At 41.3% G+C, this 26,642-nt stretch overlaps 2 protein-coding genes across 3 annotated transcripts in view; one reads left to right on the top strand and one right to left on the bottom strand.

Moving 5' to 3' along the window:
* urb2 (URB2 ribosome biogenesis homolog) overlaps positions 1–5,665 on the top strand; it is a 35,790-nt gene extending 30,125 nt beyond the window's left edge. For both annotated transcript variants that reach the window (XM_060831781.1, XM_060831780.1), the window contains 2 exons: positions 2,847–2,986; positions 4,340–5,665. In XM_060831781.1, the coding sequence (XP_060687764.1) occupies positions 2,847–2,986; positions 4,340–4,537 (338 nt within the window). In that variant the 3' untranslated portion in view covers positions 4,538–5,665. The remainder of the gene's footprint in view (positions 1–2,846; positions 2,987–4,339) is intronic.
* A 1,246-nt stretch (positions 5,666–6,911) lies between these two features.
* The window catches only part of memo1 (mediator of cell motility 1), a 52,123-nt gene continuing 32,392 nt past the window's right edge, over positions 6,912–26,642 (bottom strand). The window contains exons 4-9 of the mRNA XM_060831783.1: positions 24,885–24,997; positions 20,102–20,213; positions 16,026–16,168; positions 11,458–11,534; positions 8,444–8,548; positions 6,912–7,581 (exon numbers count right to left, since the gene is read on the bottom strand). Of these exons, the coding sequence (XP_060687766.1) occupies positions 7,450–7,581; positions 8,444–8,548; positions 11,458–11,534; positions 16,026–16,168; positions 20,102–20,213; positions 24,885–24,997 (682 nt within the window). The 3' untranslated portion in view covers positions 6,912–7,449. The remainder of the gene's footprint in view (positions 7,582–8,443; positions 8,549–11,457; positions 11,535–16,025; positions 16,169–20,101; positions 20,214–24,884; positions 24,998–26,642) is intronic.

The following is a 26,642-nucleotide window of genomic DNA, read 5'->3' as shown; positions in this document are numbered from 1 at the left end:
GCTACAGGGAGAGGCTGAACAGGCTGGGGCTGTTTTTCCTGGAGCGTCGGAGGCTGAGGGGTGACCTTATAGAGGTTTACAAAATCATGAGGGGCATGGATAGGATAAATAGACAAAGTCTTTTCCCTGGGATCGGGGAGTCCAAAACTAGAGGGCGTAGGTTTAGGGTGAGAGGGGAAAGATATAAAAGAGAGCCAAGGGGCAATTTTTTCACGCAGAGGGTGGTACATGTATGGAATGAGCTGCCAGAGAATGTGGTGGAGGCTGGTACAATTGCAGCATTTAAAAGGCATTTGGATGGGTATATGAATAGGAAGGGTTTGGAGGGATATGGGCCGGGTGCTGGCAGGTGGGACTAGATTGGGTTGGAATATCTGGTTGGCATGGACGGGCTGGACCAAAGGGTCTGTTTCCGTGCTGTACATCTCTATGACTCTATGTTGGCACCCATGGCAAGGCCAGCATTTTTTACCCATCCCTAAGTACTCTGAACTGAGTGGTTTCATCAGTCTTTTCCCAAGTAGTTAAGTGTCAGCCACATTCCTATGAAGCGAGAGTTATCTATAAGCCAGAACAGTAAGTATAACAGCTTTGTGAATCCGGCTTCATGACCATTGATGATAGTCTTGTGGTCACTGTCACTGACACTTATTTCATTAGCTGAAAATCATGTGTTGAATTAGACAGGAAAAGACTTTCATAGAGATTTAAAAGGGTTTTTATTCTGAATCAATAGTTTAGCACAAATTTTAGTGTCCACTCTGGTGCCTGAATTTGCAAACTTTTGAATAACAGATTCATATACTGAGGCATAGAGGAATACCATTAACACACTTTTAAAACATGTGCTATTGAAATGTCACATAAAGCAACTGGCATTTATTTTTTAAAAAAGCAAAATGTAACCTTTGCTGGAAATTTGAAAATTAAAAACAAGAAATTTTCTAAGTGTAGGTCAGGCACCATCTACAGAGAGAAAAATGAGTTAAAATTTTGTCAAGAGCACTGGCTTTATCTGTTAAGTGTTTGCAGCATTTTCTGTTTGTACTGCATTTATAAATCATCTTCAGCATAGTAAATTAGTCTCAAGGCATTGCGCAGGACCATATTCAAAGTAAATGTGACATTGTGCTACATGATGATCTACTAGGGGCAGGTGACCCAAAGCATGTTCAAAGAGGTAAGTTTTAAGGGCTGTCTCCATGGAAGGTCGAAAGATTGAGAGGTTTAAGGTGAAAATTCCAAAGCTTATGGCCAAGGAAGCTGAGGATGTTAGAGAAATTAAAAGTGGTGAGACACTCAAGATTGGGAGTGGAGGAAGAGCAGGTATCTGAAAGTTGTAGAAATGCATGGACTGGTTGGACTGAAGGGTCTCTTTCCTTGCTGCATAGCTTGATGACTAAGTGGCAAAGGGAGGAGTGAGACCATGTTTTTCAACAAGCAGTAACTGCACCTCTGCAGTAAAGAAAAACAAACTTAGCAGTGCCTTGTAGGAAATCACAGGCCAAGACCCAAAAGATCTCTGCTTTCACCATCACATACTCCACTGCAGATTCCTGCTTCCTATTGTGGTACCAATCTGTCCACACCAAATGCACATCCTCATGGGTAATCCCTGATTAACCTTCCATCCCTGGGTTACCAGTTCTGAGCGACAACTTGCAACTGGAAAGGTCTAAACAGAGAAGGGGAAGGTCTATTTCAACCCAAGCCTACCCACTCCTCAACCCACTAGCAATCTGCCATCTCTCGTACCACGCCAAGGAGTAACAGCCCAGGATCTTTGCTAGAAATCATTCTCTCATCATCGACCTCACTGCTGTCCCACCCAGCTTTGATCTCCCAATGTGGCAGTGGTCCCTCTTGAATAGTTTCCAGAGTGGCCAAGGCGTGTGTGCAATGACCCAGCATCAAGGGGCTCACTAAGAGCATCCAGATTGCAGGCTGTGCTGCAGTCCAAACGTCATCTCATGTCAAGGAGTCCATTAACGAAATGTGAAGGTGGGTTTAAAGAGCTTCTTTTGGCCACAGTTCATTCTATTGCTTGGCTTTGTGACATGCTAAATAATTAGACAATCAAATGTATAAGTTTTCAACAAGCATTTAAACCTTAAACATCAATCATAAGCTCTCTAAACTTTAGTATTTTTAATAAATTTTTGTTCAATTACTTTGCAAAATACTTCGAGACATAAGTTAGCAATGCCGAGTGACGCCAGTAGCACTAATTTCTGCACTGACTGTGGTTACCATGAAGGACTCTGCTTCTCAACCTCTCCCCTCAGCTGAGGCTTGGTGACCCTCGGGTTAAACCACTAGCAACAGTCTCTCTTTCATGGGAGAGTAGCCCTATGGTCTGGTAAGACCATGGTGATTTTACCTGACCTTGAAAATAATTAAGAACCTAGTGATGCAGCGGGTTCCTGAAGTGATCTGGGTTTGAAACTAGCGGCTGAAAAAGTCAGTTCAAGCTGTCCAACTCCATTTGGAGTGTGATGTAGGATCACAGTGCTGCAGCATCAGGTCACTGTACAGAGGCTGGGGCAGACGAGAACCTGACAACGCCTGAACACTTAAGATGAGAAACATTACTCCTCACTTTTGCCATCCTTCCCCTGAACATCAAAAGTGATTTTCCAGGTAAGCTTGGATAGCTGAGCAGTGCTGAGTTGTTGCATCACTGGGTCAATGTTGTGAGAGGGTGAATCAATGAGTATTGTGCCACGTAGTATCCCAATTCCTGATGCTACAAAACAACAAAGGTACTAAAATGGGTAGGACGTTTATATATGCTTCAATAAGAAGCTGGAGCCCTGGAATCTCTAATGAATGTCCTTTTATTGTAGGTGTGACTAAGATCAGTGAAGTGGTCCTAGAATGCGCACATTTGGTGGAAAGGATGTGCACTCACATTGCATCAAACGCAGAGAAATTTGCAATGTTCTCCTCCTTTGCAGTGGCAGAGTACATCAACGAGCTACAAAAGGTAATCACCGCCACCAACCGACTCAACTTGTAATTGCAGGAACTGAGAAAGAAGTGAACAATTCAGCTGAGGCTCAGTAACAGGACCCTAGCAACCGAGTTGGAAGGGAATGGGTGAGAGACCCAACTTCAAAACAAATTTGATTTGCAAAAATGATATAACGTGGCAGCCAATTTTGACCAGAGCAAATTCCCAAAACCATTCCACATCACCACTGTGGCAGTTCACTTTTAAGGAGAAAGTGGGGACTGCAGATGCTGGAGATCAGAGCTGAAAACATGTTGCTGGAAAAGCGCAGCAGGTCAGGCAGCACCCAAGGAACAGGAAATTCGATGTTTCGGGCATAAGCCCTTCATCAAATTTCCTGTTCCTTGGATGCTGCCTGACCTGCTGCGCTTTTCCAGCAACACATTTTCAGCAGTTTACCTTCAATCCTAGAGTGTTGGTGGGAATCATAGATTCAACCATTTCTTCAGCCAGTGCCTAATTCCGTGCTTCACAAAAGACCAAGCTGGAAAGGAAACCCAACTCTTTCAAACCCAAACCTCTGTCCAACTGAGGCTGTGTCGCATTTTCATTGCCTCAGTTGAGATCAGCCAAAAAAAACATGGTTTAGTGACCTTCCTGCTCAGCATGCTTTTAAAAGATATGAAAATATTATAATCACGTATATAGTGTTGTTTTGAGGGATAAATTTCCTTTCTTCAAACTAGAGCATAAGATCTTTTATGAAAGGGCAGATAATGACTTAACATCTCATTGGAAAGACAGAATCACAGGAAGTGCAACTGTCCTTGAACGGGACTCGACGGCACAGTCTTCCAATAGCAGGTGACGCCAGTAGAACTAAGACCATGTAGCAGCCTGTTGTATTATACTATAGTGTGGCAGGAATATGGCTTGTGCCTGTGACTCTCGACCTGTTCTCAATTCTCCTGCCAACCAACATGAAGTCAGTCATAAACATAATGGAAAAGGTAAGCTCAGGAGTTGCTCTCAGCAGTCAGTTGTGATCCCTACAACCCTGGCTCCTACACATTGGAGGCTTTCACAAGCAGAGCCAGTGGACCGATGGAATATGGAGCTGAAGCCATACAGATTGTTGGTTCAAATTGGCGTACATTGCAAACATCTCCCATTGGGGGCCCAACGCTAAAGTTACCAATAAAATAGCAGCTACTCGTCTCCAAAGTTGGTTAGTGACAAAAACAACTGCAGATGCTGAAATTCAAGGTGTCCAAAAGTACACCTCATTTTCTTAATATTGTTACACTTGACAGTGAAGGGTTCTTACATCTGTTGTTTTTATTTCGAAGGGGTTCCTACCAGGCTGTTGTTTTCTTTTATTTTCAGGTCACCCTCAACACAGATGTGAAAAGACATTTGACAGCAGGAATCTATCATCTCCTGGATCTAGTCACAGAGAACGATCTCCGGTTCCTCAATACATTATTACAGACAGGCGTGAGGGAAGTGTTTAAGGAGTTGTACAACGATTACACACACTACCACAAGAGTAAAAAACAAGGCGAGGAAAAGTACACAGCCTGAACTGCAAGGAACAAGCCACCTTCTGCTCTGCAGATTTCCACCTCTCCCTTTTGTCAAAGATCTTGCCTACCAAGGTCCGAACCTCTGTGGTGGTTCACCTTTAACCCGAGAATCTCAGATTTAACCATTTCTTCAGCCCAGTGCCTATTTCTGTGCTGCAAAAGGACAACCTGGAAGGAAACCCAGCTATTTCAAGCCCAAACGTCTGTCCAACTGAGGACATGTCACCAGTTTTAATTGCCTCAGTTGAAATCAGCCAAAATATGGTTTACCAAGCTTCTCACTCAGCATGCTTTTAAAAAGATATGAAAATAACTGTGATACGATGAGGCAGCTCCTCCCTCACCACTCCATAAAACGGGGTAGTTCACTGGCAGTGTGGATTAACCATCCACTTCAAAGGATCCTCACCATATCTGGTGGAGGTTGCTAGAGCTGCTTGATGTCAAAATAAGGAAAATGCTCCCTTCTGAAGATTTTTGTCCATATTTGGCCTAAGGCTGTACCAGTCTTAGGAGAACCCAAACTGAGTGTCAACAAGCAGGTTCTTGTTGAATAAGTGCTGACAACAACGTGTGTCACAGAGCTGCTGATTAAGAGCAGACAAACTGGTAATTAACAAATTGTGCAGATAGTTTGGGCAGTCACAAATATTGTTTGGTTCTGGTAAGTTAAGATTTACAGATTTGAAAGACTGGACTGAAAAGGCCTGTTGATCCAAAAGAGAGAGAGCGTAAACTCATTAATAAGCAGCTTGTCCAAATGGACCAATTAGCTCCTTGTAGACCGATTAGAGTTTGTTTATATTGTATTGGTTAATATTGCTTTATTGCTGTTGTATTTTAGCTTACTTGTAAACATAGTTGGGACAATTTAACCTTGGAGGCTAATATTCTTACAATTACGTTCATTACTATAATTAATCCAGTTCTAATTAAGTGTGGTGAAGTGTACCTACCATCCCGTTATTCCAGACCCCTGCACCTTAGTACACTCGGCCTAAGGAAAATATCTATTAACTTCAGCTTTGAAATTCTCAATCTGCCTTCAAATGTTTATGGAGCATTTCAGTTCCTGACACAAGCTTTGTTTTTAACATTATGCCTCATTGTACCAAAGGAAATTATTTCTCATGCACCCTTTCAACTTCTTTACTCATAAATGTTTTAAATCAGCTCTTGATCTTCTAGTAAGGGAAAATGAGACTAATCTATGTAATCCATCCTCAAATTAACCCTTTCAACTAAAGCTTTTTCTCCTTTTGTTTTTCCACTCAATCTCTGTGACTAGCTGAGACATTTATGATCTCTAGATCTTAGTTTTATTTCCAGCTTTGTTTTTTAACAGTACTTTCTTTTATCCATATTTCACTGTTCCCTCCTGGTTATTGGGTCATTCTACATGAACTGCACCACTCAAGGTGGCTTATCACCCCTAAAAGAACAATTAGGCTGCAAACTCCAGACAGCAACGAGACTGCAGTCAAAGTATTATGTCCAATAGTCTGAGGGATGGCATAACTACAGATGTAAGATGGAAGGAAATCAAGGCATTCAAGCCAAGACAGATCGCAGATATCATGCAGGACTAAGATGGTGGCAGCCTGGCTGTGCCAATAGCAGCAGGACTTCAGGCCTGTCAGCACTTCGCCAACGCCATTCCTTCCTCGATTCCAACGTCAATTAATTATTTTAACCAATTAGTGTGTTGTTTCATAGACGGAGTATTTGATCTGTTGGTTTTCAGCCTCTCCAATCAGCACCATACTTAATATATATTCAGTTCAAAGGTTTAAGTCCTCACTTAAATTGATGTTCCTTCAACTTTTGACTTCAAAGAGAAATTTTGAGTGAGCATTATTTACTCATAGGAATAATAAAAACAAAAGTTTGGATCCTTCAGATATTTCCCCCCACGGAGGAAAGCACGAGTCGAAAGACCGTAGCATACACTCCATTCCTAATTGAAAAAGAAAAACTTGCAAAATATAAAACTGACTTGGGGCTGCTGGAGCTACTTAAATTGACTAACGAGACAGCTCTCAAGTGTCAGAGAGAGTACAGCAATGATGAGGAACCCAGGGCCTAAGTTAAGAACAGAGGGTGAGGAGGGCAGCCTGGTGCTGTGAGGAAAGTAATTTAAGAATAGAATGCAGAGAACAGGAAGTCTGTAATGAATGACCCTGAAGAGAAACTGACAATGTCACTATATTACAACATTAAAGCAAATCGATATTAAGCAGGCTAAGCCAGGACTTACTCTACAGAAATAACCCTACAGAACAAAAAAAATGTGAGGGGAGACTGATGGGATCCATCCTGCTTGGAGTAACATTCAAGTAAATTTAGAAACTATGTGCTATAAGCAATGAAAATAATCAAGAAAAGAATTAAACTTTAATTGTTTTTAAAAATAGATAATAAAAACACTACAGTTAGTGACAAAATTCAGATTACACATCAGATAGCAGGAAATCTAAATCATAAGACCATTTTGGTGTGTGTAGCCCTTTATTAGCAACTAAACAAAAAAACCTTATACAATGTTGGCAGCAGCTGTTTGCACTGCAGCTTATATCTTGAGTAACTATGGTATGAGATTATAAATGCAACTGATGGGAATATGAACGGTACACTCTCACCCACACCTGCAGATCTATCTGTAAGCAAGTAAGTGTCTACACTTTTATACGTCGCCATTGGCCACCTTAACACTAGGTCACGTCATCCAGTACCGCACTCCAGCTTAAAGAAAACACAAAGAAAGCACGTCAGTCAAAACTATGAGGGACTACACCTCAAGAAAGTTCAAAAGTTCAACATTAGATAGCTCCAAATAATGGAGGTATGTCTTTAAGGGAAGGCTGGGACCAGGAGACCGAGGATGCAGTGGCTTTCCTGAGTAGCGATGATTCAGTGGACCATCAAAGTACCCGCGGCATAGCTAACCGAGCTATCCTCCCAGTTTTTGCATTGACTTGATTGGGCATAGTTTAGGAAGGAAAACGCCATGTTCATTCCACTCTTCCTCAATTCTGCCACAGCCTGAAAGACAGAAGAAGATGGTCCCATCAGCAAACTCTAAGAGGGCACAGAGAGACCAGAAAGACAGATACTGGCTGCATATGTTCACTGGTGCTTTTTGACAACAAACCTATCGACACTATGTACCACTTCCGCTAACCTTAGCTACACAATGGTCTGATCAGCAAGTACAGGGATGGTTTCTCTCATGCTCTGGGTAGTTAGTAGATTCATAGTGGCAGAGAGATGGAGTTGCTTTAGGATCTGATTTTTCTTGTGTTTTTTCATGTCAATCGGAAAAACTAAACACCGAGCTGCTAACACCCTCTACCCATTTTAATAACTTTTAATGTTTCCCAGAATTATTGGAAAAGGAATGGGTTAATGCAATGGGAGTGCAGCAGGACTACAATCTTTGACTGTGCAGTCGCATTTGTTACAACCACTTTTAGCTTCTGCGTGTGATAAAATAAATGGAAATTATGACAGCGGTTAGGAACCTGGAACAATTACCTCTTTGGACTCCCAATTGATTCACTTAGCCTTTAAGACACATGCAGCTGTAATGTTTATATACTCATAGGCTGAACATAAACATAAAACCCAAATGTATGAATTTCATTTTTGGATACGTCTTTCTGGTATGGAATGGCATCTTCACTCAATTCAAGCTTTTTCCAACTCAAAGCAATTAAAATCTGAGTGTGCTCTTCCTGTAGTTGATAAACCGGACTCCCCATTACAAAATTTTGGAAATCCACAACTGAAATAACTAAAAGTAGGACTAACTCATCGCAATGTAAGGAATACAGTTAACCACAACTAGCAAATGGTCTTACAATATAGAGGTCTAAAGGAGAAAAAATAATTAACTGCAGCTTACGTTGAGCAGAACACCAATTGGGTGGCGACCGCAGATTGTATTGTGGTATTTCTTCAAATAGTTGTTAAATGATACAGCATCTAGTTGTTCAATAATATCCATACCCTGAAACAAAACAGATCAAGTGGCAGAGAGAGAGAGACTATGTTATGAACCATTTTGTAACCTAATGCAAAAATATCCAAGTTCAGGGAACATTACTAGTCTTGCCACCTTCAGAAACCAGCATGCACTGTGTGAATGTCAGGTCATGAGGAAACACAAAGCCAAGCAGATTCAGTGACTGTCATTACGCTAGCAAATTAAATCTTTCAATGTAACCACCGCCATAAATGGAAACTGCTCACTTCCACTCATTCACTGGCTGAACACCAACTAGTGATGAGTTCACACTCGCACACTTCAAACACCTGGCCATTTCATTACTTCAAGAAAACCATGAAAATATTGAATGCAGGATGCTGACTCTTCTTTCTAATTCATTCTTTCACGCCCAAATTTGTTGCCCTCCTGAATTGCCCGGACAACAGTTAAAAGTCAAACACATTGCTTTGGGCCAGACCAGTTTAGGATGAAAGTTTCCTTCCCTAAATGACATTAAACAATCAGCTGATTATTCAACTCTTTTGATTCTATACCTCTATAAATAATTAAATTTGAATTGATTTGATTTATTGTTGTTAAATGTACAGAGATACAGTGAAGAGTGTTGTTTTGCAGGCTGATCATACCATACAAAGTACATCAGGGTAGTAGAACAGAGTGCAGAATAGTGTTATAGCCAGAGAGAAGATGCAGAGAGAGAGAGCAATATAAACATTAACATTGGAGAGGTCCACTCAAAAGTATGATAGAAGCAGGAAATCTGTTTGTAAGTGTATTCAAAAATGTATATCCTCTGCCCAACGGAAGAGGGTATAACTGGAGTGGGAGAGGTCTTTGATTATGTTGGTTGCTTTCCCAAGGCTGCAGGAAATATAGAGGGAGTCAATGGAAGGGATGCTGGTTTGCATAATGGACTGGGCTGTGCCCACAACTCTAGTTTCTATCAGTCCTGGGAAGAACAGTTGCCACACTGTACTATTATCCATCAAGACAGGATGCTTTCTATGGTCTATGCCAAATTTCCTTAGCCTCCTGAGGAAACTTTGTTGTGCTTTATTGACCAGGACAGATTGTTGGTGACCATCACTCCCAGGAACTTGATGCTCTCGACCATCTCCACCTCAGCACCGTTGATACAGACAGGGGCGTGCCCTCCACTCCACTTCCTGAAGTCAATGACCAGCTTCTTCGTTTTGCTGACATTGATGGAGAGTACACCATCATGTCTTTACACTATGCTGCTAAGTTCTCAATCTCTTTCCTGTACTCCGTCTCGTTGTTGTTTGAGATCTGGCCTACAATGGTGGCATCACCAGCAAACTTGTAAATGGAGTTGGGGGCAGAATTTGGCCACACAGTCATGATTGTAAAAGAGTACAGTAAGGGGCTTGTGGTGCATCAGTGTTGGGGATTATCGTGGAGGTGGTGTTGTCGCCTATTCTTACTGATTGCGGTCTATGAGTCAGAAAGTCGAAGATCCAGTTATAGTGGTGGGGGAGCGGAGACCTAGGTCTCAGATTCTGGAACTGAATTTATTTGGAATTATGGTGTTGAAGGCAGATCTGTAGCCAATAAGAAGGAGCCTGACATAGGCATCCTTGTTATCAGAAAAAGTATCATAAGACCTCAGCTCCTCAGACTGCCTCCTCCTTACAGGAAATCCTGTGTCCTCTCATCATTTTGGAAAATATGAATGGTAATAAGCTCCAATAAACTTTGTTAGTGATTGGTAAAGTTGCAGAATGCACAAGATTTGAGCTACCTGTTTTCCTGATAATTAGTGGATCATCTGATACTCTGGCTTTTTTTTTGTAAATTTTCGAAACAAGTTGTTCAGAGATGTTGTTTCACCTCTCTGGAGCAGGTGGGAGTTGAACCTGGGCCTTCCAGTCCAGGGGCAGGTACACCACAACTGCCCCTGCTCATTTCCCCCAAACACTACCAGGCTGACACTCGAGTGCTGTTCACCCCCACCCACCCTGGGCCACGACTGGTGATGCTAATCTTGACACCACCGTACCCAATCAGGCTGCAACTTGGTCACAAGCCTTGATGTGTCCTCACCAGGCTCAACAGCCACTGTTCTGGTCTCGCAATACTCTTATGCTGATCCTGGTAGCAACCAGACCTGCTCCTCCAATCAGTGGTTTCCCTCCCTCCCAAGCTTGCTGCTCCTCCAATCACATGTACTGTGTCCAGTGGAGCACAAAGGGTGGGAGGTCAACTGAACCTGGGGAAGCTGCTGTGGCCTGCATAGGGGAGATAAACTCTGATTGGGGAAGTAGCTCCTCAGAGATTCTATCTTTCCCCCACGTATAGGTGGTGACTCTTCTCAATGTGTTGCCCTAGTGATGACACTTTTGCAGGCATTTTGGGGGCTTGGGGAGCAAATTCACTCGTCCCATCTATCTTGACTGTTGACAGAAGACTTGAAGGAAATTGATCAAAGAGTCATCAAAATGCTTTCACTTGGGGACAGACCAAAATTAGAGGTAACAAAGTTCAAATAGTCATCAAATAACTCCCAGTTTTTAAAAACAGCAAGAATGATCCAGGGAGTGGCTAGAATGTAGAAATTACTCCACTTTGGATAATTGAAGCATTTAAGATAAAGCTAGATAAACATGGAGAAAGGAAGAGAAGATTATGCGGATATGGTTAGATGGAGAAGGAAGACAGGAGAACTGTAATAATAAACACTGCCATATGTCAGTTGAATCAAAGGTCCTGTTATTGTACTTAATGTTCTACATTGAAACCATCCATTCAGTGACAAAGGAATTGCCTTGGGCATTTCAGCTTGCAGTTATATGCCATTTGCAGCAGATAAATAACAAAGTTGGAACAAGATTACAGAAGGAAACTCAGCTAAGGATCTCCTCCCTCAGAGAACATGCCACTTGCCATACCATTTTATCCAAGTGCTGAATCGATCTGTAGATCTCCCCTTGACTCTCATCATAATGCGTGTATCGAAAACGCTGCCCTGAAAAAAAACAAAGGTCAGAAATCTGAGGCAGAGGGTCAGGCTTTAAACAGGGTTAGAAACATCATAGTCCGAACACAGAAGAACCTTGTACTTCAATGGACCTAATGTCCTCCTGCTGTGCATTCCCACAGTTCAGGAAATACTAAAGTGGCCCCTGCAAAACCTTTACTGCCAGATTTTGGGCTGTTCCCTTTTAAAAAAGGAATCCCATGTACCGAGAGGTGTGGCAGTCAGTAAAACTATTATTAATTCTGTACTGAAATTTGTGGGGTCAGGCAGTGAGGTCAGCAATCTCAAGCCAAAGGAAAACAGTTGAGTAAAAGACCTTGCAAAGGCATTCTTGGCCCTTACTTCTCTGGTTTGTGACATGATTGAAATCTAGGGAGACAGCTCAGACTAATCAATTTTGCCATTTTTTTTTAACAGAGAATGTTCCCAAACTTTCAAGCCTCATTCCAAGTTAACTGCACAAATTGCTGAGTTCCTCCAGCTATGGAACTCAATGACAGCCAAGTGAATTAAGAGATAATATAACAGGATTTAAGACTACTCCAATATCACACCGCACCTGAACAATAAACACATTAGATACATGTCAAATATTGAATGCTGGCTAACATAACAATCCAAATCAAATGATCAAGATAGGAGCATCACCCAATTGACCCTGCTCTACCATTAATTATGATCATGGGTGATCATCCAACTCAATAACTTGTTCCTGCTTTTCCCCTGTACCCTTTGGTTCTTTAGCCCCAAATGAAATATCCAGCACCTTGAGATCATACGTTTTGACCTCAACTGCTTTCTGTAGTAGCGAATTCCACAGGCTCATCGCGCTCGAGGTGAAGAAATTTCTCCTCACCTCAGCTTAAATAGCTTGACTCATATCCTTGGTCTGTGACCCCCAGTCATCAGGAACACCTTTCGTGCACCCACCCTGTCTAGTCCAGTTAGAGTTTTATAGGTTTCTATGATATCCCCCTTCATTCTTCTGATCTCCAATGCACACAATCCTAAATGATCAAACCTCTCCTCATACTTCAAGCCCTGCCATCCAGGAATCAGTTGAGTAAACCTCCACTGCATTCCCTCTAGCAAGAACATTCTTTCTCAGATCAAGAGATCAAACTGGCACACAATATTCTAGGTGTGGTCTCACCAAAGGTCCTGTATAATTGCAGCAAAACATCCCTATTCCTATACCCTAATCCTCTCACTGTTATTGTTTTTACATATTAATGTTCTATCGTATATGGGAAGACAATGTTTAAAAAAAAAGTACCTAAATTCAGCTCTGGGCTGCAATGAAATTTTATTTTTAAATAAATAAACCTTTGTTAGTAATATTTATGGAAGTTGTACTTCAACAAGCACCCTACGTTCAGATATCTAGTAAACCTGTGTTCTGCACCTAGCTGAGAGGACTGTCCCCTACTTCAGACCTGGTTGTCTCATTCTCTACATCAACTAGATTCAGACCTCAGAGTTTGCCAATTAGTATTGGGTTAGGAATAGTTGGCTGTGTGCAGGCAAGTACTAGGCTGTGATCAGACTGTCATTTCAGAGTCCTATAGCATGGAAACAGACCCTTCGATCCAACCATAATCCCAAACTAAACTAGTCCCACCTGCCTGCACTTGGCTATTGTCCTTCCAAATATTTCCTATTCATGTATTTATCCAATGCCTTTTAAATATCATAACTGTACTTGCATCCATCACTTCCTCTGGAGGTTAATTCCACACACGACCCACTGTGTAAAAACATTGTCCCCTTGACTTTTTTTTAAATCTTCCTCCTCTCGCCTTAAAAATGTCAACTATTCTTGAAATCATCCATCTTAGGGAGAAGATACCTGCCATTCACCTTATCTGTACCTCTCATGATTTTATACACCTCCTTAAGGTCACCCCCAATGCTCCAGTGAAATATGTCCCAGTCTATTTATCCAGAGTTAGAATCAGACTCGAGCCCTAGAGGCAAAAAAAACTAACCACGATCCCATTCAGCTCTCCCGAGCTCCCAGTCGAGTAGAGACAGAAAAGAAGGGTCTAATATGCCTATTACAAGCAAATCACATCCAATTATCCCCTCGCATTAAGTGCTAGAGACATACACTTGAAAACAAACGTATTGCTTAACAAATTATTAAAATATGAGCTGGAAGGTTAAGAATTTTAAAATATATTAATGGGATTGTTGTAATTGTTTAGCTTCATGGTTTATATTAATATTTTATGTGTAACTTTTAGGTTGGAGACTGAATTGGTCAGGTAAATGGAAAGGCCCTCATTAAGAAAGTGATAAAACAACCCTAATGTAAAGGAAGAATAAACACACTAGGTTTAACCTGATTATCCTGAAAGGTCAGAGATGATAATCCAAAGAAATTTAAACATTGACCCATCTCCAAGCTTTAAACTGATAGACAGACAACAGTTAAGCAACATAAATCTTTTATGGAGCCAGGTTATGTCTTCTCCAGATGAAAAGCTGAGACAGTTTGTAAACATGCAGGATTCTTGACGGAGACAGCTGTTCTGGAGAAAGGGCAATTTTACCTATTAGAGATCTAAATTATTCACGTGTGTTGCAGATCAAAGAGCTATGCTGAAGGCAAGATAGTCAATTGACATTTCTATTTGGAACCCCTGAAAGCAAACAGAGTTAGGACAGAAATGGATTGTGGGGCCGAAGTTTCCGTTTTGTTTGATTCAGCTTGCTCAGTCCTCACTGAAGTTAGATGCAGATTTGGTTTTTTTTCCGCAGGTTGTAGATCACCAAATCAAGGGAGCAAAAGGAGGTATCAGCCAGGCTTGCACATTGAAACAAAACTCTTGGGTTAGTGTTTTCTCGAAGAATGCGACTGGGGCCTGAGCTCGATTTGAAGACTTGAGAGTTTGCACGAAAGGAAACAAAGCTGGAAGATGGGCCTAGCTGAAAGCTACCAGTTTAAAAAAAAGTGGTTCTCACAGTAAGAGGCAGTTATCCCTGTAGCAGCCAGTCAGTTTGGTATACGCAGTGAAAAAACAACTGCCAGGAACTGGATAAAGCCTTAGGGGCAGCGGCTGTGGAGAAATTAAGGGGACTTAGAAAATCATTGGGAATCGGAGATGTTTCCGATGTTCAAATCCTGAAGAAAGGATGCATAAAGCTCACACAAATCGATGGGGAAAAGGCATGTGGCTTTTAAATAAAATTACAGGTTTGCTGAGCCAAACTCTAATGGCAGGATCCCCAAGAAAATCCACACCTCTCATTATAGTTGGAACACTGAAAAGAAATCCAAGTGATTTCTGAAGGCTGTGGTGATCCTTTGGGTTGGTGCCAGATAAATGAACTTCAAGATTTTGTAGTAAGAATAATCTTGGGGGTTGGGTCGTAAAAAATAAACTGGATTCATACCACAGTTATAGATTATAGTGTTACATTGGTAGTGCCTGCTCTTGTTTAATTTTCTTTGCATGTACAATAAAGCTTGTTTTTGTTTAAAAACATGAAAACGTATAGTGCAGCTCCACCAGTTAATTACTGGGTGTTTGAATTTCTCTGAATGTCAGTGCTCCCTACCAGGATTGCAACAGATTACTAAAATATCAGACAAAAATATTTCTGAAGACATCTGGAAGTCTTTTGTGGGCGGCACGGTGGCACAGTGGTTAGCACTGCTGCCTCACAGCACCTGGAGACCCGGGTTCAATTCCCGACTCAGGCGACTAACTGTGTGGAGTTTGCACATTCTCCCCGTGTCTGTGTGGGTTTCCTCCGGGTGCTCCGGTTTCCTCCCACAGTCCAAAGATGTGCGGGTCAGGTGAATTGGCCAGGATAAATTGCCCGTAGTGTTAGGTAATAGGGGTAAATGTAGGGGTATGGGTGGGTTGCGCTTCGGCAGGTCGGTGTGGACTTGTTGGGCCAAAGGGCCTGTTTCCACACTAAGTAATCTAATCTAATCTAATCTTTTGATGTAAAGACCAAAAAGGCAACAAAATACCCTCAATATTTATGAACACACTAGCTAAAGTAAACACTTTATCCATGCTGTGTATTTATATACAAGCACAGAAAGTAGGGGTGGAGCAGTGAGCTTTTAATGGCACTGCCATCCTAAGAGTCCAACTTACTTAGCCCTCAAAGTTTGGACTCAGATTCTGTATTCAGTTTCTGCATTTACCTTCTAACGAATTTGACTCTGTTGATTTAAAGAGGATAGTGTAAATATGGGAGCACACTACGTGGCCGGAGGATATGTAACACAAGTTTATGATTGGACGTGTGTGCATGAATGCACAGGTATATTTATGCATGGGTGTGCGCACCTGTGTATGCACACACACTGTGAAGCTGTTGTTTAGGATGAAGTTTGGACACAGATTAACCAGAAATCTTGAAGCAGGGAGGGTTGCTCAATGACAAAATTACGAAGAAAAAAATGCCCCTCCTCAGATTCCTTCCAAAAGTACCAATCCGATTTAAACTCGTACATACCCCAGTGACAGAAATCTGATGAAATCACAAAGAGGTTTAGAGGATCAGCTAGGTATTTACTGAAGAGCTCCCCGTACATCTGTTCTTTGGAATCACTCAGGGCTCCAACCAAAACGGGAACAATGGTTAACTCATCTTTTTGGCTGGTTAAAAACAGAGACAGTCAGTTCAGAAAGCCATAAAAATGAAACAAACAATCAGAAGTGAAAAATATCACCTCAGCTTTGGTCTAAACTGTCTTGGATTACTCACCCACTTCTGCTTCACCAGCTGTGGCTCATCTGGTTGTACCCCCCGAGCTATCACAAGATCACCTGATCAAGTTCCACTCCAGAGACCGGAGCACAGGTTTGTCACTGCAGGTCATTACTGAGGGGATATGGCACTGTCAGGGGGTGGTCTATTGTACAAAAGCTTCAACTGGGGCTCCCTCTTAAGTATGAGTCAATGATTCCACAGAAATTTGAAGAGTAGTAGGAGCTCAGCTGACTACTTTGGCTAAAATTTCTATTCAAGATAAACAATCAAAACAGATGGTCTGGTCATTTGTCACACTGCTGCCTCTGGGATCTTGCTGTATATTAATCAGCTGGCAGATTTTCTTAGATTGCAATAGTGGCTATACTCCAAAAGTGCTTCGTTGGCTGCCGGGCATTTCTTGGATGCAGAGGATGACGTCTTTCATTGTCTCGACATATTTTAACTGAAGACTACAAACCCTGACTAAATATTCCATGGCAAGCGCAGTTGTGATCCATGAACAGCCACATGCCAACATCGAAGAGGGTTGAGCTAAAAATAATTGTCACATTCGACCACCTGACCCAAAGGGGATGTGTAAGAGACAGCTTCCCCTCGAGTTTAAAATGAAGCATTCTTCAGGTGGAAGGAATGAATTTGATGAGTAAAGGGCTTTTTCTCACTGTTACCATCCTTCACTATATATTTTGACAGACTGCTTATTGGCCACAGTTGTATCCTTGGGTGGATGGACAAATCAAGCTTGTTTGGACACTACAATCCCAAATTCTATGCCAATATTGGTTCACTGCATTTGCAAAGAATAGTTGAGGATTGTTGATGGGGTGTATGGAGGAACCTCAATTATCCAAATGAGATGGGCTAGCAGAATTTCATTCGGATAATTGATTATTTGGTTAATTGATTCAATGCTTCTCTTCTGGGGGCTCAGAGTTTTCTGAAGTTCCCTTATTCCTCGCCCTGCCTGCCCTGCTCCCTCTCTGTCTCAGGGTTTGTTTCTGACCAGAGACACACACGTGTAAGGGACCTGCAGTATTACTGAAGCCTCCTGCTTCCCACACCCCCCATCCCATCAGTTCAATGGGATTGACACAGTGAGCAGTTGCTAAGTCCACTCCCTGTTCAGGACACTAGGCAGCAGCACACCCCCGTCCCCAAATCCGTCCCCACCGTCACACACACAACTTTTTGACAAGTTCCACCTTTGCCCTGTACAGGACAATGTTGGAGAGATTACCTGGTGAAGGGAGTTTAGGGTACACCCCTGTGTAGAATTTCAGGGAAAGTGTGGGGAGAGAAAGAGAGGGCAGGCAGTCAGTCATTTGGAGACGGTGCCTGGGCTCCCATCGATGTCCAGGACTGTTCTCAGTAAGCCAAATTCATTTTTAATCATTGTAAACAAAAGACGCGATTACTGTTGGAAACACCTCTTTGATATAATGTTTCTATCGGGACCTTGAGATCTTCTTTGAATAGCCCGAAATTCGGATAATTGATATTTGGATAATCGAGATTCCTCTGTATATAGATTTCAGTAAAGCGTTTGATAAGGTTCCCCACGGTAGGCTATTGCAGGAAATATGGAAGCATGGGATTGAGGGCGATTTAGCAGTTTGAATCAGAAATTGGCTCTGTAAGACAACAGAGGATGGTGGTTGATGGGAAATGTTTGTCCTGGAGTTCAGTTACTAGTTGTGTACCGCAAGGAGCTATTTGTCATCTTTATAAATGACCTGGATGAGGGCATAGAAGGATGGGTTAGTAAATTTGCAGATGACATTAAAGTCAGTGGCGTTGCGGACAGTGCAGAAGGACGTTGCAGGATACAGAGGGATATAGATAAGCTGCAGAGCTGGGCTGAGAAGTGGCAAATGGTGTTTAATGTGGAAACGTGTGAGGTGAATCACTTTGGAATGAGAAACAGGAATACAGAGTACTGGGCTATTGGTAATATTCTTGGTAGCATGGATGAACAGAGAGATCTCAGTGTCCATGTCAATAGATCCTGAAATTTGCCACCCAAGTTGATAGGGCTGTTAAGGTGGTGTACATGTGTTGGTAGAGGGATTGAGTTTCGGAGCCACGACGTCATATTGCAGCTGTACAAAACACTAGTACCTGGAGTTTTGCGTATAGTTCTGGTCACTGCATTATAGGAAGGATGTGGAAGCTATGGAAGGGGTTCAGAGGAGATTTACTAGGGTGTTGCCTGGTATGGAGGGAAGATCTTATGAGGAAAGGCTGAGGGACTGAAGGCTGTTTCATTACAGAGGAGGAGGTTAAGAGGTGACTTAGTACAGGCATACAAGATGATCAAAGATTAGATAGGGAGGACAGTGAGAGCCCTTTTCCTTGAATGGTGATGGCTAGCATGAGGGGACCTAGCTTTAAATTGAAGGGTGATAGACATAGGACAGATGTCAGAGGTAGGTTCTTTACTCATAGTAGTAAGGGCATGGAACACACTGCCTGCAAGGAGCAGTAGACTCACCAACTTTAAGGTCATTTAAATGGTCATTAGACAAACAAAAGGATGATAATGGAATAGTAGAGGTTAGATGGGCTTTAGATTGGTTTCACAGGTCAGTGCAACATCGAGGGCCAAAGAGTCTGTACTGTGCTGTAATGTTCTATGACTAAACCATTAGCTTCCACAGAACATCTGAAGCCTCTGAACTTTCTGTACTGTGCAGTTGCTAGATTCAGAAGTTGATAACTTTTTGGAAGGAACAAGGACATAAAATCCGCTGTATTTGAAATAGTGAAGGCCTAATCATGTTAAAACTAAATGTCAAGAACATACAGATCATAATGGTGTTCACCACTTAAAGAAAACCAAAGCCTCTTCTGACTTGATTGAAGTAAATGTTTCAAAGGGAACTTCACAGCCGGAAATCATAATACCCTGTACCATCACCCTGCTGTTTTAACATATCTCATGCTTTTGCATGAACACTAAAACAATGTTTTCTTCATGTTTGCAACCTCCAAAAATGTCAGCCCAAGGGAACATACTAAACTTTATTTAAACAAGATTCAAGGTGCATTAACTGCTGTTCTTTAAATTGAAGTAGTGGCCGCAGTTCAAAGAATTTGCTGACTGAAAAATATCACAGGATCCAGAGAACAAAGACAGACATTTAATCCTAGTTTATCACCAATCCAAAAAACCCCAACTTTCATTGATTTTGGAAGAGGCAGCTGGGTCTCAAATAGCAGCAGTCAGGAGAGAGTAAGCAAAGTGGGGCCAGACCAGGAACAGAAAGCCAATGCAATACAGTCTTTCGAGCACTGCATGATTCTTAAAGATCCAGGATCAAAGTGTAGCACAACGTGTGTGGAGTAATCCCTAGGAATGAGGACAACCCGTGCTTGTGCTGCACAGAGAGCGTTTGAACACTGAGGGGGTCTTAAGTAGTAACTACCACATGGTGCTGGCTGAACAGGAAACTCCCACAACTAGCACCTGCCACGGGTCTATCTGAAGCAATTTTAGACTGATAATCAACTTATTTGGTCACACTATGACATACTTTGTGGCCGTTTAATTCTCAGGTGGGACTTGACCGAGAATTACTAGCCCAGAGGTAGGGAGATTACCACTGAGCCACTGTGCTGTTCTTTACAGGAGATAATGGTAAATTGTCCAGTCAGATTTGCAGTGGAGTCATACATTCTTTGTACAGCCTATTGCCTTCCAGCAGATAGTCTTTTCAACATTTTAGTTGACAAAGACACAAAAGGGAGGGCTTGAATTCGCTTTACTCTAATTAACTGCATGCTCAATTATGATACACAGCAGCTCAGTGACTTACCTCTCCATGGTTTTAGCTGTGTAAGGCAGATGCATTTCAATACTATGTTCATCTTCATCTATCTGAATGGTCATGCGTTCAAACATTCCTGTCTTCCACAGCTCTCCATAAACTAAAGATTACAAACAAGAAACCTTGTCAATTTCAAAATGTGATTTAATATACATGTGCTTTGTCACCCATCTGAGATGATCACAACCCACAGTATCACAACAAAATTTACCAATTTAAATCCTGCAGAATGGACCAGAGCTTGGAAATCTAAAACAAACAGCTCGACAGTGCGTTTGGACACCACAGAATTTCTCCACATCTCGCTCTCCCTTACATACACAAACAGGAGAGTAAAAGCTATCAGTCAGAAGATCACAATCTAACATCACCCTATCTGGCAACGTGCTTAAATATGGATAGATGTAAACAGTTTTGGGGTGCTGAAAACTCTTAAGGGCACCATTTGTACAATGATACAATTTGTACAAGGCTTTCTGCAATTTAAGCTCTATATATGACTACGTCAATTTTCACACAGAGAAGACCATGCTCTCTATTGATGCCTCATGATAGTGTGGCCATGTGACAGTGCCCGTCAATACACACAAGTATTTCACTAATATCAGGGCTACTGCAGGGAAAGACAACAAGACCTAGCAGGCTGATTACCCAGTGCTGACAGTGAATCTTGACTAGCTTATTCCTCAAGTGTTCCACTATTAAAGCTTTATGGTTCAACTTGGCAGGGGATGCAATCTATCCATCGCTCCAAGTTACTTGGCGACAATCCAATGGATTATCTTTAAGCAACTGAAAAGTCAATATTTTGTCTGATAGTAGCCAAGCTTTTAGCTTTCATCGGCCATTAATAACAGAGCCTGTGGAGAATCAGATAAGTTCCTGCGCCCCTCGTCTTCATAAATCTCATCTCAGTGCTGATACAAACAAATCCTAGTAATCCGATGTAGGATTTATCTACCAGAGAGGTCGCAAAGCTAAGATGAGCTTCGCCAAGCCCCTAGATTCATGCAGGACGATACTTTAAAGATTGCTCGGATGAACACGGCTTGTGCGTGTGCGTGTGCGTGTGTGTGTGTGTGTGTGTGTGGGGGGGAGCAGGGACAGGATGATGAGAGGCAACGAACTCCAAGAGTTATGTACTAATAGTGAGGGAGATCGACACTGAAACAGCAGGAGTCCAGAAAGCTGTGCTGCCTGCACAGTGCCAGGGTTCAGGACATCAGTTCAGGGCTGTAGAGGGAATTGCAGTGGGAAGGAAGATCTCATCATTATGACCCACATAGGTTTCAATTACAAACATGACAAAGAAAGTAAAAAGGGCTTTAACTAGACAGTGGGGCAAGGGATAGAATTTGGCAAGAGATATTGAATCAAAGAGTACGGGCAAAGGAAGAGGGAAAAATATTAAAATGAGAAATGATCAGACAGTGATTGGAAGGGACAGTGTATAACTAATGATAAATTAGCAAATAAGACAAAGTTAAATAAACCAAACTAAAAGGTTCTATATCGGAATGCACATACAATTTGAAACAAAACAAACTGAACAGAGACTGCAAAAAGTATTATGATCTGATAACCAAGAGATAGTCATGGCTGCAAAATGACAGACTGAACCCAAATATGAAACCATAAACGTCACAAAGGATGGACAGGGAGCGAGGAAGGAGGAAAAGAAGTGGGTCTGTTAGTTAATCATGACATTTGCACAATAGAGGGATGACTTAATTTTGTATAACCAGACTGTAGAAGTCGTTTGGATAGAGATGAGAAACGATAAAGGCAAACTATCATTTATCTAAATGGTGTACAAGCCCCGTAACATTAACCACATGGCTGTATGGAGGAAAAAGGAAGACATATCACAAGCTTGTCTAAAAAGAATGGCAATAATCTACACAGACTGGAAAACTTGGATGTGCAAAAGTAGCCAAAATGATGAGTTCATAGCATGTTTCTGGCTAGCTTCACTGAGAAGCATGTTCTGCAACCAAGCGATGGTCCCAAGATAAAAACTGTGTCTGCGACAAAATTAAATCCATTGGTAAATCTATACCAGCCCCAGTGTCCTTCAATACAATAGGATAAATCAGTGACTTCAGTAAAAGCAGTACCATAATGAGAGCAAATTCCATATTCAAAGAGAGGGAGAGAGAGAAAGAGAAAGAGAGAGGGGGGTTAGCATTTTAAATCTAAATACAGTGATTAAGAGGGCATAAAAGTATAGCAAGCAAAAATAAACTGCCAAATTAGGTTAAGTCACAGATCAATACAAATAGTATGGCAGGCATTTAAGGGAATATTTCAGGATATTGATTGGATACCGTCAAAGGCAAACTAAAAATTTCAAAGGGAGGACCCATCTTCCATGGTTAACTAAACAATTAATTATGCAAAGATGTGAGACAAGTCAGAGGACTGGGCAAAATATTTTTTAAAAAAAGGCCAAAAAGGAGAGAAAAATTAAGCACACAAGCAAAAACTAGCTAAAAATGTATACTTTTTAAAAAGTTCTATAGCTATGAAAGAACAGGTTAACAAAGTAAACCTTGGCCCTACAAAAACTGAAGTAATAATGGGAATAGAAAATAAGGAGCTGACATCGGTCTTCACTATAAAGGACTCAGGTAACAATCCAGGAATAGCAGTCAATCAGGAAATAGGGAGGGAGGAAGGAAGGAAGATGGATTCAACAAAATGTTAGAGCTGCAGGCTAACAAGTCATGGAGTCTTGATGGACTTGCTCCAGGGATCTTAAAAGAACTGGCTGCCGAGATTATTTATGGCTCGATTTTCATAATCCAAACTTAAGATTCAGGGAAGGTTTCATTAGAATGAAAAATAACGACTAACTCCTCTGTTCAAAGAGGGATACAGAAAACAGGAAACTGCAGGCTAGTCACCTTAACATGTCATGGAAAATGTTAGAAGCTATTAATAAAGAGATCTTGGCAGAACATCAGAAAGGTTTGTGGTAGTCAACTAAGCACTCTTTTGTGAAAGAGAAGTCATAGTTAAAAAAAAATTCCATGAAATTGGTCAAGTAACAGGTGTTGTGAATAAAAGGAGTTTGTGCTTGGATTTCCAAGAAGCATTTGCTAAGGTGCCACAAAGGTCCTTGCGGAAAACAGAAGTTTGTGTAGATGGTAACATATAGGCATGGACGAAGATTATTTGCTGTTAGATGACACAAAGGACCTTTTTCTGGTTGGCAAGATGCAACAAGTGGTATGCCAAAAGCATCAGTGCCGGGGTCTCAACCTTTTACAATTTCATATAAATAACGGAGATAAAGGGACTGAAGGTAATTGCTATATTTGCTGATGACACCATGATAACAAGGAAAGTAATTTGTGGGAGGTGATTACAAAGGGACATAGATAGGATATGAGAGTAAGCAGAGATTTAGAAAACAGAGTATGATATAAAATTGTTAATTGGGACAAGAATAAAAAAGAATTCTAAGTATGCAAGTTAGCAGAGTTCTGAGGTGCAGAGGTATCTGGGAGTCCTGATTCTTGAACCACAAAAGGTTATTAAGCAGATGCAGCAAGTAATGAGGAAAATCAATAGATCGATATCATTTATTGTGAAGGGAATACAAAGTAGGTGGTTTATGACTCTCATATACAGGGCATTGGCAAGTAGAATACTGCATACAGTATTCGTCTCCTTATTTAAGGATATAAATGTGGTCAGGATGCTCAGAGAACTTTTAAGACTAATATTAAAATGGATGGTCATTTTATGAGGAAATTTTGGACTGGCTAGGTTTGCAACTAATTGAGTTTAGAATAATCAGAGGCAACTTCATTGAAACATATGGGATCCTGAAAGCTCTTGACAGGATGTATATAGAAAGGATGTCCCCGCTTGTGGGAGATGCTAGAACTAGGGGTTGCACATTTAAGACAAAGATGAGGCAAAATGTTTTGAATGTCATACATTTTTAGAACTGTTCCTCAAAAGGAGGCGGAAGGAGATTCTTGAATCTGTTTAATCCAGAGGTACACTGATTCTTGATAAGGGAAAGGGTGAAAAGTTAGGCAGCAATGTAGAATAATAAGATCAGTCATCAGTCATTAAAATTGTGTAGCAGACTCAGGAAGCCTACACTTGCTTCTAATTCATACGTTTGCACGTTATACTGTATGAGCTACCTGCTGAACCTGACCAAATCACAGAATCAAGTTTATTCCAAGATGATAGTAACTGCTGCTGCTTTTATTCACAAATTGTGCCATCTCAGTGATGCTGGATTGAATCGGTTTCTTTTCAGCTTATTTCGCCATCAATTACCTATTGTCATTTCTAAGGAATTAACAATACATTAGATTTCGATAACATCCGCAGACCTCAAACCCTTACTCCAGATCTACATCCAAATTCTTGGTATACAGAGTGAACTGAAGAGGTTCTAGATAAATGCATAACACCGCTATGAACTCTAACTTCTCCCAGAAACTTGTCTGACTCCTACTCTTTGCTCCCTAATCTATTTTTATTCCATGCTGGAATTCTCTCCTTATTCTCACAGCCGTTTAACTTTTCCAATGTAAGAAGTTATCATTACACCAGTATATCCACATCTGCCATACCTATTACCTCATGGGAGGCAGGGCAGCAAATGATGAGCTTAAAAGGAAACCCAATCCTTGATTTAGCTGGGCAGCAGGTAACCTTGACATCAGTTTTCTCATACAAATTTTTAAAAAATGCATAACATTTCATTTTTAATCAATAGCAAAATCTTGGTATTGATACTTACTCTTTTGATCGATGCGTAGATCATACAAAGGTGTTCTATAAATATCTGCAGTGGATAAAGCACAGCGAGAAAGAGGCGCATGGTGCGATGGTCCCAAGATAAAAACTCTGCGTCTGTGACAAAATTAAATCCATTGGTAAATCTGAGCAGTTACCTGCCTTCTGATTTACACAAGCAATGACAAAACATTTAAAATAAAACCCAGTTTCACAGCGAGCAATCACCCACATGGTGGAAATTAGCAACATGTCACAATTCATCTTTCATTATCCACCTACCCAGGGGATGCTGTTACTTGATGACACCTGCACTGACACAGAGAAACCGACTATGTTTCTCAGTATCACAGGTCAACAGTCACACAGCATTTACAGTTGCGGGAAGTCATTTGTGGCACCTTAATTCACCCAGATTGTTGCAGTGAGGGGGATGGACAATCACAACTGGTTATTTTGGATAATTTGGATTCTTTACTTTCTCCCAATAGGAGAAAGTGAGGACTGCAGATGCTGGAGATCAGAGTCGAGAGTGTGGTGCTGGAAAAGCACAGCAGGTCAGGTAGCATCCGAGGAGCAGGAGAATTGACGTTTCTGGCATCAGCCCTTCATCACCCGTTTCTCATAATACCCTTGCTATTCTTATGAATACATGAACAAGGAACACAAGTAGGCCACTCAGCATTTCAAGCCTGGTCCAATAAGGCCATGGCGGATCTGATTTTAACCTCAACTCGACATTCCTGCATATCCCCAATCATCTTTCATCCCCTTGGTCATCAAGAATCTACCTCTGCCTTAAAAAGTATTTAAAGATTCTGCATCCATTGCTTTTTGAGGAAGAGAATTCCAAAGAGACAACTCTGAGAAAATGTCTCCGTATCAGTTTTAAATGGACACCCTCTTGCTTTTAAACTATGATTCCTAATACTAGATTCTAGCACAAGTACAAATATGGTTTCAATATCTGTCCGTCAAGTCCCATCAGGATCTTGTGTCTCATTTAAGTCACCTCTGACTCTTCAAAACACCAGACACTAGCTGCAAAGTCTTTCCTCAAAAGGCAATCTGCCCATTTTAGGTATTAATTCAGTAACCTTTCTTTGAACTGCTTCCAATGCTTTTTCATCCTTCCATAAGTATGGTGACCAGTAATATACACAGCACTCCAGAAGCGATCTCATCAATTCCCTGTAAAATAGAAGCATAACCTTTCTACTCTTACTTACAATCCCCATCAATTCTATTCTATACCTATATACTAACCTTCTGTCATTAATTTGCAAGGAAACCCAGATTTCTCTGCATCTCACAGCTCTGCAACGTCTCACCATTTGAATCCAATGCTTTATTTCATTCTACCGAATGGACAATTTCACACTCTCCCACATTGCCAGACCTTTGCCCAATTACTTAACCTATCAATATCTTGGAGGCTCTTTTCCATGTTCAAAGTACTCTAAATGGAATATACCCAATTACTGGTCACCTACAGTCCATTAGAATAGAAATTTCCAAGGATAACTCAGTCATTCCCTTTCCTTGTTTCAAAAAGACCAATGCACATTTTTTGGTATTTTTATGCTTTCGTTTACAGGATACGTATATTGTTGGCTAGACCAGCATTTACTGCCCTAATTGTCGTTGAGGTGGTGATGGCAAGCTGCCTTCTTGAACTGCTACAGTCCATGAGGTGTAGATACATCCAAGTGCTGTGAGGGGGGAGCTCCAGGATTTTGACGCAGTGACTATGATTTGATTT

This window comes from Hemiscyllium ocellatum, chromosome 10 (assembly GCF_020745735.1).
Source record: "Hemiscyllium ocellatum isolate sHemOce1 chromosome 10, sHemOce1.pat.X.cur, whole genome shotgun sequence".
NCBI classification, from domain to species: Eukaryota; Metazoa; Chordata; class Chondrichthyes; order Orectolobiformes; family Hemiscylliidae; genus Hemiscyllium; species Hemiscyllium ocellatum.
Note: the sequence above shows the minus strand (reverse complement) of the source record. Positions and strands in the feature narration are given on the sequence as shown.